At 46.2% G+C, this 13,169-nt stretch overlaps 1 protein-coding gene across 2 annotated transcripts in view; it reads left to right on the forward strand.

The window, feature by feature from the left end:
* Positions 1-12,219, forward strand: part of CRY2 (cryptochrome circadian regulator 2) — a 29,793-nt gene extending 17,574 nt beyond the window's left edge. Inside the window, exons 4-13 of one of the 2 annotated variants that reach the window (XR_016440289.1) lie at positions 595-779; positions 3,155-3,243; positions 4,617-4,757; positions 5,576-5,887; positions 6,729-6,880; positions 7,076-7,278; positions 7,799-7,888; positions 8,424-8,565; positions 9,421-9,602; positions 9,740-12,219. Coding sequence is in view for 1 of the 2 variants with exons in the window: in XM_090033003.1 (XP_089889129.1) it covers positions 595-779; positions 3,155-3,243; positions 4,617-4,757; positions 5,576-5,887; positions 6,729-6,880; positions 7,076-7,278; positions 7,799-7,888; positions 8,424-8,563 (1,312 nt within the window). In the remaining variant the exon portion in view is untranslated. Of the gene's footprint in view, positions 1-594; positions 780-3,154; positions 3,244-4,616; positions 4,758-5,575; positions 5,888-6,728; positions 6,881-7,075; positions 7,279-7,798; positions 7,889-8,423; positions 8,566-9,420 lie in introns of both variants that reach the window. The other variant, XM_090033003.1, reaches the window with a different exon arrangement.
* Positions 12,220-13,169: the final 950 nt, after the last annotated feature.

A 13,169-nucleotide genomic window follows, 5' to 3' on the forward strand; every position in this document is an offset into this window, starting at 1 on the left:
GGTGTGCTTTTGAAACAAACTGGTCTTAAGTGGTCTGTATGTCTAGAGTCTTGGGTTTTAAAACCTATTTTAAACATTCTAAGCTTTGTCTGTCCACTCCCTAGGATTTCTCTCATTAGGACAAGTGCAGGAGAAATGGCAGTCAGCTCAGACTGGGATTTTTCTAGCCATTGGTGAAGCAAAGGAAATGAGGGTGGACAGTCCCAGGCAGGGATTTCACTTGTGTAGTGAGGGGGATGTATATAAGCTGGGGCAGTATCATCCTGGAGTGATAGAAAGGGAGGAACAATTGCAGGCTGGGATTTTGTAGGGAGGATGAAGATGCTTAGGCTAGGACTTTTCTGGGAGGCAGCGTGGCACTGAGGGTAGATTTTCCCCCCCTTCACAGAAACAGGTTTGGTGTGTGTTTTCAGTACCTGTATTGGGGAACAGACTCAAATGGAGGATGGGATTGTCTGGGATTCCTCTATCCAAGGGAAGGAATATCCCAAGGGAGTAGGGGGGAAGCAGTTTTAACATGCTGTCCCACAATGTTTTTGTGGGAGTAAGGCTGTTTTTTTAACTCTCTTCTGACTTTTTCCCCCCTCCCCCTAGAATAATTGAGCTGAATGGCAACAAACCACCCCTCACCTACAAACGTTTCCAGGCCATCATTAGCCGCATGGATCTTCCCAAGAAGCCAGTGAGCAGCATAACAAGCCAGCAGATGGAGAAGTGCAAAGCTGAGATCCAAGAGAATCATGATGATATGTATGGAGTCCCATCTCTAGAGGAGCTGGGTATGTGACCAGGGCTAAAGATGGGGTCTAGTCAAATAAGCTCTTTGAGGATCTGTTTTTGCTGTCTCTAACCTTTCCAGGATGCCTTTGCTGTTCTTAGCAGGCCTGGACCATCTTCAGCCTTCAAACAGCATTTTGGATATCATTGTCTTTGAGTTTGTGAAAATGAACCACAGATGATCTGTTCTAATGCTCAAGTCTACTGCAAACTGCACGCTTCCCATACTTCTGAGATACCTCAGTCCTGACCTGTAGTTCTTTGCCTGTTCTTAGTTCTGGCACTCTCAGCCTTTGTCAGTGTTGCACAGTCAACCAACTGCTTCTTCTGTCATTATTCTCTGATAAGACTGCATGCAACAACTGGGGGGGAGCACATTAATATTAATGAATACTAATCACAGGTTAATCTGTGCCAGATAAACTGCCTTGCTTGCGAATTCCCAAATTAATAATGGTTGATCACAAAGATGAAAGATATTATTGAACCTATTTCCACTCATATTCTGCTGCCAGATCTGGGAGGGAGAGTAAGGCTTTACTTCTAAGAGGGTGGAGGGAAGGGAGAAGATACAGTAGTTAGTTCTGTGTTTGTTATACACCCACTGATACTGAAACAAAATGTTTAGGGAAGAAGCCAAAGCACAAGCTCTGCCACCCCCCCACCCCCCATATGATATCTAAACTTAAATGTAAGGGAATGGCCGAATTATCACTGCTATGCAGAGGATTGTCTTTATGCATGCAACACTGTTGCCATGAGCCACCAGCTGCCCAATAGTGTGAAGATATTGTGGGATACTTTCTAATTGGTAGGAAGGCAAAGGCTTGATGAGAAGTTTGGTAGGTCTCAACAAAAGCTTTGGTGCATTGAAATCCATGGTATTCCTGGCTCCCTTTAAAGCAGTATCCATCTAAACCAGTGGTTTTCAACCTGTGCTCCACGGACCCCCTGGGGATCTGCAAGCTGTTTGAGGTGCCCCCTGCTGCCTATTCTGTTTATCATTGACACAGAGCTTCCCCTGGCCTAGGGCACACTAAGGTATCATGATAATCACTTTTCCTGGATAGCGTGAGAGAGAATGATGGTGCATATCTACCCTGACACCTCTCAGATTGCAGTTGTTTCCTGGTTCTAAATGGTTTGCTCTGTTGTAGAAGGACAAGAACAGAAATGTGGCAAGGCACCTTTGGTGCCTGCCACTTTATGGGCAGAAAACAGGCAGCAGCCAGGTGCCTGATGAGGGCAGCCAGTTTTGGACCCAGGGATATAAGTTAGGCTTCAGTTTGCTGCAGGAGAAAAGAGGTGAGGCTGCTCCAGGAATATCAGGAGGTAAGGGCAGGGGCTACGGGGTGGAGGTGACCCCTTGTCCATGCTAAGACTTAAAACTGCACCATGCTGGGGAAGAGTGGTTTGGTGGGACTCCTACTGGTGTGGGAGCCGCCCCAGGAAATGCCAGGCCAGTTACCTCCCTGGTGAAAGGCAGGTTGGGGTGTTTTATAACCCCAGGCCCACATCCCTGGTGGTGTTCTAATGAGCAGGGGGAGCCTGGGCTCATTAAGCAGCCCTGAGGCAGAGCTGAGTCCAGAGGAGGGTAAAGCCTGGGGACGCGAGAGACCCTGAGAGAGGGGCGAAAACTAGAGACCCTGAGAGAGAGCGGGGCAATGACTACAGTGGGCAAGTGGGTTGAGGTCCAGTGAGTAGGCAAGTGAGGAGGCCCAGTGGGGGCCTAGTGGCCCGGCAAGGGGCCAGGAGTGAAGTAGGCCAGCAGTTGTAGAATTGCTCAGTCAACGTTCGGGTGAGGGTAACAGGAGACGCAACAAACTACACCAGGCCTGACTGAGGCGTGAAGAGCTAAGCCGAAAGCCAGGTGAAGCCAGGCGGTATGAGTGGCCCAGGAGAGAGGGCAGTATGAAAGAGCCTGGGTGAGAGCCAGTGGAGTGAGTGGGACCCCGGTGAGAGGGGACGTGGCATGTGAGTAGCCCTCCAGGGCTGTAGGGTGGAACTACAACTGTGTGCTCAGTTTGCTTCAGCCATAGGCCAGAGAGTAACACAGAGCAACATCTGCAGGGCATGGGACCTGTAGCGGGGAAGTTGAAGCAGGTATTAAGGCCCTTGTCAGCAGGGCACATGATGGGTAGCTTATATTTCCATCAAAGTGTGGTAGGATAGTGAAGCGGGTGGTTACCCCAGGAGCAGGGCAGCTGGTGGAGACCTGACAAGGAGGCCACCCTCTTACAAGCAACAATAAAACAAATATTCCAAGATCAAAAATAAGCTGCTTATTTAGCTTGCTTGTATTACTACAAGAATTGGAGCCCAGCCAGGCCATTTACCTTGTGTTGGCTTTAGACCTTACCAGCTTTGCTTTTCACAGGTTTTCCCACGGATGGTCTTGCTGCAGCAGTTTGGCAAGGAGGGGAAATGGAGGCCTTGGCACGGCTGGATAAGCATTTGGAAAGAAAGGTAACCCTATTTCACCTGGTAGCGCTTCCTGTGTGCTGAACCCTTAGCTAGGAAATATTAACACTAGCTGTCACTTCCGCCACTTGCTAACCAGAGACAGCTCTCCGTATTGCAGAGACATGAGCAGAGATGAGATTTGTCTCTCTAACCTGGGCTGTGTTTGGCATAGAGATTGTGGCATTGCCACTCCTAGCCTTCAAAAGACCCAATGGGGATGGAGGTTCTCTGATACTCATACATCTAATGGTGGAATTTGTTTGAAAGAGTTGCCAATGATGCAGCTCCCTTGGGGTCTGAAGGGTGTGGAGTCACCCTCCCTTTGGAATAATGTGGACTACAAGCCTCCCATGAAAGTGTAGTTCCTTCTACAGGTGACTTTCATCTCCTTAGTCTTCATTTTGAGACCTATTTATGCAGGTCCAGGTGTAATAACAGGACAAGGGCAAACAGACTGACACTTCCACACTGCACAGGTGAGGACTTTTAATACAACATGCCATATTACTTGGTATTGGTTGGGCCAGTCACTATAATACCTAGATACATTCTTATAACTGTGTCTTTATTAGTACGCACAGAGTAAATACATTGAAAAAGAGCAGTAGAAATCTTGGGTGTTACAACAATAGGAGGTAAACTGTTCAGACAGAAGACACTGTTTTTAAAGCTTTTTCTTATGGCAGGTATGGAGCTGATAGCTCGTCCTGTGTTAGGGGACGATAATACTTCAGAGCTTCTTGCTGAGCATTACACTGAATCTCTGCTCTATCATAACAAGTTGTCATGCTCTGTAATTATTAGGTACATCCAGAATGGAAGACATCAGGGAGAGGTGGTTAAGACCCTTTATCATGTAGACCAGGGTTGGGCAAAATGCATCCCATGGGCCGGATGCAGCTGACCAGGCCATTCTATCCGGCCCGTGGGACCCCTAAAAAATTTAGAATATGAATATTAATCTGCCCTGGGCTGCCTGTCATGCGGCTCTTGATGGCTTGTCAAAACTCAGTAAGCAGCCCTCTGCCCAAAATAATTTCCCAGACCTGATATAGACATACCCCACATACCAGGGAGGCCATAGGCCCATTCCCACACTACAGACATGAACTAATAACCCCCTCCCAGGCCACAGTGACTGGACTGAATCCTCTCTGAATGATTCACGTGCCTCTTACTGAAGTAAGACTGGAAGTTGCCACTTTGTCCATCTGTTGGAGGTGTCCCAAGCCAATTCCATAGGGGTAGTGTAAAAGACCCATTGATCAACTAACAAACCCACTATAGATAGTTAATGGCAGGCCTCTGGACCCTTGAAGTACTGCATTTCTCAAACCCATTCTCTTTTGTTTGCTTCTTCCTCGACATGATCTCAGGCTTGGGTTGCAAATTATGAAAGGCCAAGGATGAATGCCAACTCGCTGCTGGCCAGCCCGACAGGGCTCAGTCCCTATTTACGCTTTGGTTGCTTGTCCTGCCGCCTGTTCTACTACCGTCTCTGGGAGCTGTATAAGAAGGTGAGAAAAAGGGAACGTGTAATCATAATTAGGTTTTAAGAGGAGTTAATCAGATTCTCAAGGCTGGGCCCTCAAGGTTGTAAGATCTAGGGTTATCTGAAATGACAGTCTTTGTCATCTGGATGAGTCACTTCCAGTAATGTATCAGGCAGATTTTCTCACCTTGGAAATGGGGATGTTGGTAAAGAGCTGCTCGGAGAACATCTCAGCCCTTCCAGCTGTTGTTAGCTGACCTTGTCCCTGAATGGGAACTGTTTGTACAGGTTTCCCTTGCTTTATGCTATACATGTGTTCCTGGAAAACGGTGCATAACTCGATTTTGCATAAAGGGAATCCACTTTACAATGTAACAGATATGTTCCAAGACCTCGACTGTACTGACCCCCAGACCCATTTCTACTACTTTTACAAGACAATTTTCATACTCGCCAATAGCAGACAGTACACACAAGCACAGGGCACTGTCATGATGGGGATGGCAACTACAGAAACATGTCACAGACAAGGAACACAGATCCACACAGGAGACTATATTTTGGTGTGTGTCACTCCCACAATGCACCGCACAAAGCAGCTGACTGCAGGCTTCCACCATGCCAACCACATAAGAGTGAATTTACCTCGCATATAACGTTTTTGGTATAAAATGAGTCTTCACATAAGAGCAAATTCGCACATACAGAAACCGCATAAAGTGAGAGAAATCTGTATAAATGTGTAGGTGGGCTTGAGGTCAACTGCTCAAGTGCAAGAGCTGGGTAAAGGCTAATTTTCATCCTTGTGCCTCTTCCCTGTGTCTTGTCACTCCTCTTCCACAGGTGAAGCGAAATAGCACCCCACCTCTCTCACTATATGGACAGCTGCTTTGGCGTGAATTTTTCTATACAGCAGCCACCAACAACCCCAAATTTGACCGTATGGAAGGGAACCCAATCTGCATCCAGATCCCCTGGGACAGGAATCCTGAAGCCTTGGCAAAGTGGGCCGAGGGCAAGACAGGCTTTCCCTGGATTGATGCTATCATGACACAACTGCGACAAGAAGGCTGGATCCACCACCTAGCCAGGCACGCTGTGGCCTGCTTCCTGACTCGGGGTGACCTCTGGATCAGCTGGGAGTGCGGAGTAAGGGTGAGTGTGGAATTTCCAGAGGCAGAAAGCCAGCCATTTATTGCAGAGTCCGTCTGGCATGTTCTTCAAGGGTGACAGTCAGCTGTGGCTTTCATTTGTTGTGCAAAGTAGTATAGAAAGGGGGATTTTCTTCCAGGCTCTCATCTGCCTGTCTTTTGCTACCTTCTTCTGTGGGGTTTTGAAAGTGGTAGAACTCATTGGTAGATGCCAAAGTGCTTCCAAGTCCATCTTTTTTGTATACATTTCATTGCTTTTGACATAGCAGGACCTTCCTTTTCATTATGCAGTTTACTTCCACACTAGTCAAGGAAAACTTCCTAACTGTGAAATATTAATCTACGTAGTGTCCCAAGGAGAAGTAAAAGACCCGTATTTTGGGATACTTTAAGAAATAATGATTTGATAAGAGGTTTAGTGGCTTATTACTGAAACCCTGCTTCTCCTCAGAGTAAGGGGATAACCATATGTGACTTTTTTGCGCTTCTGTGCTTGTCCTGATATTTAGAAGTATCCTTCTTCCTAGGGTCAGTGCTTCATACTTGCATTACACCTCCACATTTAAGGTCACTGTTGGAATTGCTCTGTAAAACTGAACAGCAGCAGAGTCCAAAGTCATGGCTGTTAATAGCATAACCAGATCATGTGTTCCATTAGAAATGACTGAAAAGGTAAGGAAACACAACCAGCCAGATGGCTTGAGCCAGTGGGCTGCAGTTCTGCTCCTGTTTCAGTTACTGGGAAGTGTTTTCTTACAATTCAGTGCTCAGTATGTAAAATGTCCCCTGCAGTTAAGGACCCTCCAAGGGTAGGACCTTACTGTCTTCCCTTCCTATTGCTGCAGGTGTTTGATGAGCTGCTTCTGGATGCGGATTTCAGTGTAAATGCAGGCAGCTGGATGTGGCTTTCGTGCAGTGCTTTCTTTCAACAGTTCTTCCACTGCTATTGCCCTGTGGGCTTTGGCCGTCGCACAGATCCCAGTGGTGACTACGTTAGGTGAGTGACGTGGATGGGTTCTTCCCCATACATACAGTCTAGTATGCCAGTGACACAGCTGCATAAACTGTCTGCCTGGGTGGCTGGGGTAATGTGGCAGCTGTCTGACTGGTTGCTTACCCTTTGCTTTGCAAATACCATGCTGCTGCACTTCAAGTAAAATAATGTAAATGCCTCTCTTTATTTGGGCTGCAGGCGATATCTGCCCAAGCTAAAAGGCTTTCCCTCGCGATACATCTATGAGCCCTGGAATGCCCCAGAGTCAGTGCAGAAGGCAGCCAAGTGCATCATTGGGGTGGACTACCCCAAACCCATGGTGAACCATGCTGAGACCAGCCGGCTAAACATTGAGCGCATGAAACAGATATACCAGCAGCTGTCACGCTACAGGGGGCTCTGTAAGTACCAGTAGCTGTGAGAGATTCTCTCCATAGTACAGTCTATCCCAGTATCTGCTGAAGAAGATAGATAGTGTGCTACTGTGTGGTTTACAAGTAACAAATCTGTGCTCCTGACTAGCCTTTGCAGGAGGTAATGTTCTCTGCCAAAACTTACCTAAAGGAGCATGCTTTACTTAGGATGGCAGATAAGACCAAGTGTGTCTGTGGCTTTTAGGAGTTGTTCTCAGAAGACTTAAGTTGGACACAATCCTTCTAATGACTAGAATCCCTGTGCCATTGTTGGTCAGTTCTTAACCCTACAAGCCTAGGCACAAAGCTCTACTGAGAGTGCTTATAGATTAAGAAAGCCATGTGTTGCACCCCTGGCAAGAACTGAGCTCTGAATCCAACCTGCCTTTTACAGATAGAAATGCTTCAGGTGGTGATCACACCAGGGCATGCCAAGTTCCTAATGAAAAGAAAGTGCATGTTCCTTACTAAGAAATGTATTTGTAGTTCTCTTCCTTCTCTTTCCTAGGTTTACTGGCATCAGTCCCTTCCTGTGCAGAAGATCTCAGTGGCCCAGTCACAGATCCAGCTTCAGTTCAGGGCTGCAGCACCAGTACAGGTGAGCAGGAGCTTTTTGTAAAATACCTGGATATGTTAATAGGTACTTTGAGCCCATAGGCTAATTCAGCAAGAGAAAAGGGAGTATGGGGGGGTGGGAAATAAAGATCTATTTCACCTCCCTTTTAGGCTTGCTTGGGACTCACCAAGAGATCCTTTCCTGAAAACGTACACAGAACTCAGGGTTACTGAAGTGAGTCAGTGACTGCCCTCTTGGCATCATGTATCGCAGCTCCATGGAGACTGCCTAGGCATAAGTCATGTTAGAAAGAGATTTGTAGGGGAAGACCAAAATAACCATATATAAGATGGCTATTCACTAAAACAGAAAGACTCCAGGGTTTGTCCTAGGCTGGAAATCACCTTGTCTGAGACGTCTCAAAAATGTGGGAAAATTGTGGCTGCATTTCCCCTGGCTTTGGTTTCATCACTTTCCTTTTTCCTTGCTGTTTGATGTGCCAAATGCCTCAAGTGTCAGGATGAAAATTCTTATGGTCGAAAGAGATGTTGCAGTGATACTTCTCTCCCCCTTGCAGCATTGAAACCCTCACAGTCTGGCCAGGCCTCTCCAAAGCGCAAGCATGAGGGATTAGAGGAGACGTGCACAGAGGACCTATATAAACGAGTCAAAGTGACAGGTCTGCATGGTCCAGAGATTCCCAGCAAGAGCTTGTGAATGTGAGTAACCTGTAATTCTGCCCTAAGGCTATTGTGGGGCTGTGGCTTGCCTCATATTTGTTTTTTGACAGCTAGTGATGCCCAGCTCGAATTGCTGTCAGTAGTTTTAGAAAATAAAATGAATTGACTTGCCTTAAGTGCTTTACTCTGCAATTAAGGCTATAGTTTACCTTCTAGTGTCTTTTACCTCATAATTTCACTATGGCTTGGCAAGGTATTAAACGACCAACAGAGGGCAGCAGCTTATCATTTTGGCAACCACAGACTGCTTTTTACCCTTCCACCTATCCTATAAGGGATTCCTCCTTCCCACACTTATCAGCTGCCCCACAGAACTTCAGATTCTGTACCCCAATCATATTTTGCCCCACACAACAGTGGTACAAACTGGGATGGAGAAAAGACATCTTTACCAGGATGCCTGAAATGCTCTAGATCAGGGGTTTTCAACCTTTTTAGCAAATGTACCCCTTCTGATGGCAATGAGGGGGGAGGGGTTGGGGCTCGCATGCAGTAGCCACTACCGCCACCACCCTGTGCTGTCACCGCACCCCGCTTTCCCATGGCCAGTCACACATGTGGCTCCGCAGGCTGCTGATGGGCCTTGTGCCCAGCCAATCACATGCCATCCATCAGCAGCAACCAGCTGTGGGACCAGCCTTGGAAAAGTGGTGCGCATCGGTGGGCAGCAGTGACATACCACCCTGTGACCTTTCCAAGTACCCCTAGGGGTACATGCAGCTCCAGTTGACAACTCCTGTGCTCTAGATGCTCCCACTAGGAGGAGCTGGCTGTGTTTTGTTCTAGCTCTGCAAAGGGTACTGAGACAAACTCTCTTTTCCCATTTTCCTGCAGCCAGAGATGAGAGATTCACAAGGGAAGAGTCGGAGTGCTAGAGTGGTCACGCCACAGTAGTAAAGAGCTGCTGCTGCAAAAGGGATCAGAACGTGTGATCAGCAGCTGAAAATGTTGGGTGTCTTTGTGAATGTGTAACTCCAATGGCTGCCACACTGGGGCATTGCATCATTTTTGCTTGGGTATGTTTTGGCTCACTGACATATATAAAAGCCCCAGGAACCAAACCTATCCCTTCTGAGGCAAACCCAGAGTTGAGAAGACAAGAGGTTTTTTTTCTGTTGACTTGTTCACTCCCGGGTGTATCTTTTCTTCCTAGGTGTCAATCATTGCATGAAACTTAATGCCTAGCTGAAGTGAGCAGCATTTGTGTATCTCAAAAGAAATACCCTTCCTCACTCTTAAATGGCAGTCAATGAGATTAAACTGCAGCCTGCATTTGGATACCATTCTCTGGTGTGCAAGGTATTGAATACTCTAGTGGCTTCCCAGATGGCGTGGTTTCAAGCACTTCAGCCCCAAAGCATATTAGAATGCCTGCCTTTGCCTGTCAGCTCAGTGGGAATTAATGCCAGAATTGTAAGGTGGGCAAGGAACTGTCTGTTGAGGATATGGCAACAGGTAGTGTTGAAAGGGGGAACTGCTGGGCTGGAAGAAGGTTACTACTGGAGTCTTTCAAGTATTGGTTTTAGGACTAATCTTACCAAAGCTCCTGCTTCTTGTTTATATAATATTCTCATCTTATGACTTTGGCACAAAATGTAAGAAGAATATGCTGACAAGTTTTGGATGACCACAAGAGGCGTTTTTATCATGGAGGAAGATCAGGATAATGTTCAGGAAGAATTGCATGAACTTGAGCACTGGAGTAATCGAAATGAAATGAAACAGTGCACAGTGGTTATGCATTGTTGGAGATTATCAGAGTTGCTTCAGGCAGCTAGAATCTCATCAGTTGGAACAACTAAAAAGCAGAAAGATTTGGATGTGCTGGTCAGTCACAGGATGACTACAAACTTCTATTGTGATAGTCACAGGAAAGAAAAATGCCATCTTGGATTGTATCTGGAGAGAGATTGTCAGTAGAGAGTATTTTATGCCATTGTAAAAGACCCTGGTAAGTCTTTATCTGGAATTGTATGCAATTTTGGTCATTTTGATTCCAGAAAAAAATACAAGTTGGAACATGGGAAGAGTTAATTAGATGAGCAGAGGAATGGAGAGCCTTCTTACAAAAGAAGGCTGAAAGAGCTTGGCTTGTTTAGCCTAGCTAAATGAAGGCTGAAAAAAGATACAATCTCTCCCTGCGTTACTCAAGAATGCAAATATTCTTCATTCTTGGATGAAGACTAAATCAGCAAATGCTTAGCATGACCCTGAACATTCTCCAAAAGGGACATGGCACCATTTCCCAGGCTGGAGAGCTCTTGGAGGTCACTGTGAGAGGAAGCTCCTAGAGATGGGGAAGGAAGATTTCTTTTGAGAATAAGCCTATGACTGGATCATGCATGAAGATTTCTCTTTGAAACTTGCTGCTCCAATAACAGAAAAAGCTACACCTGGTATGGAGAACAGTCCTAGCCCTACCAGGGTCTGGACTCTGTCTCTCCTGTACTAATTTTCCTGAGAGGAAATCCTCTCAAACAGAAAACGATCAGTGTCCTGTGTGGAGTCTGTGCAGCGTCTGCTGTGGAGTGAATGTGCTACTGGGATAAGGCTGGTCTATGGGGCAACTCCCATAAGCAAGTCTTCCTTGGGCTCCATAGCCCATTTCATGTGGATGTCCATCTCCTGTAGGTTGCAGTGTTTTTGCATTTGTGGTTTGGGTTTCTACACTAACCCCCAGGTTCCCATACCTTGCACAGTACCCCTGCCTCTTGTACCTAAACCAGTGCTTTGTATACTGACCACAAAACTTTGTAACTTTTATAAGCTGTCACTCATATACTTTCCCTGGCCTTGTTCAGTCTCTGTTGTGCGTTGTTTCATTGTGGTGCTGGCACAGGGTTTCTGTTTGCAACTGCAGATGATGTGGGGAGGGTGGTTGTAGAAGAGCCTCTGTTTCTTAGCCTTCACCAGGGATTGTGTCCCATGGCTGGTCCCTTAAAATGAGATGCTGTTAGCACTATTTTCATTTACTGTCTGAAGTGACTCACTCCTACTTGACACAGATACAGTCCCTAGCTGAAAATAACTGCTTAGGTTCATATACTGTCCAACATTAATAGCCTGCTCCTTTGCTGTAGAGAGCAGACTAGTTTCCCACCTGGGATGAAATATTTACAATATGTATTGGGGCCTTCACTTTGAACCCATAAATGAACTTGGGACTATAAATGGAAACTGACTCAAAGTTATCTGAAAGGATGAGTGGAGAAGTTGGGGCAGCTGTACTGTGTCCAAGAGCAGTGTTATTAAAGAGCAGCTAAATAACCTTTCCATCCCACTAATAACATTAGGACATTGACCCTAGTCTTCTTTTCCCAAAGGAATCCATTGTCCAGACTTCCTAAGGAAACGAGTGAGTTGCTCCTGGCCTCGGTTTGATATTTCCAGCTCCTCTTTAGAGGGGCTTGTGTTTTGCCCCCCATGGTCCTTACCTAGCAGGCCCCCACTTTCTGATAGCAGAAGGTTGCAGGGGAAGGAGATTCTCTCTGTCCCGTGCTGCAGGGGGGAAAAGGGGAAAATTGCACTTTGTATCTTTATAGAATTCAAAAACTGTGAGTTTTGTCATTTGGAAGATTTCATGCTTACACAACAGTTTGTAAATATGACACACTTTTTATAAATGTCTTTAACCCACTATGTGTTGCGTTTCAACTAATTTTGTTTGGTTGCTATGGCACAAGAGCCAGATATAGCTTGGGAATTTGCAGGACAAAGGCAGAAAGTCTCCAAGAGGCCTGTTGGAGAGCTTTTATGGATGTGTGGAGGGAAACGGGCACTTCTGCTCTTTCATCCCTGCTATTTGTATTCTGGTGGCAGAATCACCCGCAGTGTGCTAGGTGCCATGTACAAGACGTTTCCTTTCTTGAACAGCTCTCAGTATGAGGAAAAGAATTGTGATGGAAGAAGGAAGTAAATTATACAGTTTATTTTTGGTTTTGACACAAGAGGGTGGCTTTGCAGGCTATCTTACAGACGGAGTTCCATGTGGAGGGCAACACGGGAAGAGTGAAGATGTTATGCTGTTTCCACAATTAAGACAGCCAGCCATCATTGGCAATAAAACCAAAGGATAGAAAAATAGTGGATCACAGCTATGAACACTGAGAGTGAGGATATTGCTGAGTTAGTTGTGGGTGGGGAAAATTTTCCATCTTGAATGTGATAGAGGAAGTGGTAAAATCTAACTGGTCTGGATGCAAGGGACAAAAGAGTGGGATTACATATCAAAGATGATATAGCCAGCCTGTGTTGGAGATGGAAAATGGGGTGATGTCAGTGATTGAAGTTGCCCTGTGACTGCCTCTGCTAAGCTGTGAAACAAAGGTGAGTACACAAGCGACAGTCTTGGCCCTCTGCAAGATGTTGAAGTTAAAGGCCCATGGCAGGAAACGTGGTTGCAAGGGTCTCGCATCAGATTCCGTCACGCCATATTGCCAATTAAGGGGGAGCCCTGGTCACCTGTGTGGCACTTCTAGCCTCTGGAGAACATGGGAGATTCGAAAGGGTCCAGAGGCTGGATACTACCACATTCAATTAAACGTGTGATAGGAGCCAGCTGGATTCTCATAAAGTTATTACAC

Source organism: Crocodylus siamensis, chromosome 2 (assembly GCF_052110815.1).
Source record: "Crocodylus siamensis isolate JL-2025a chromosome 2, ASM5211081v1, whole genome shotgun sequence".
In the NCBI taxonomy this organism is placed as follows: Eukaryota; Metazoa; Chordata; order Crocodylia; family Crocodylidae; genus Crocodylus; species Crocodylus siamensis.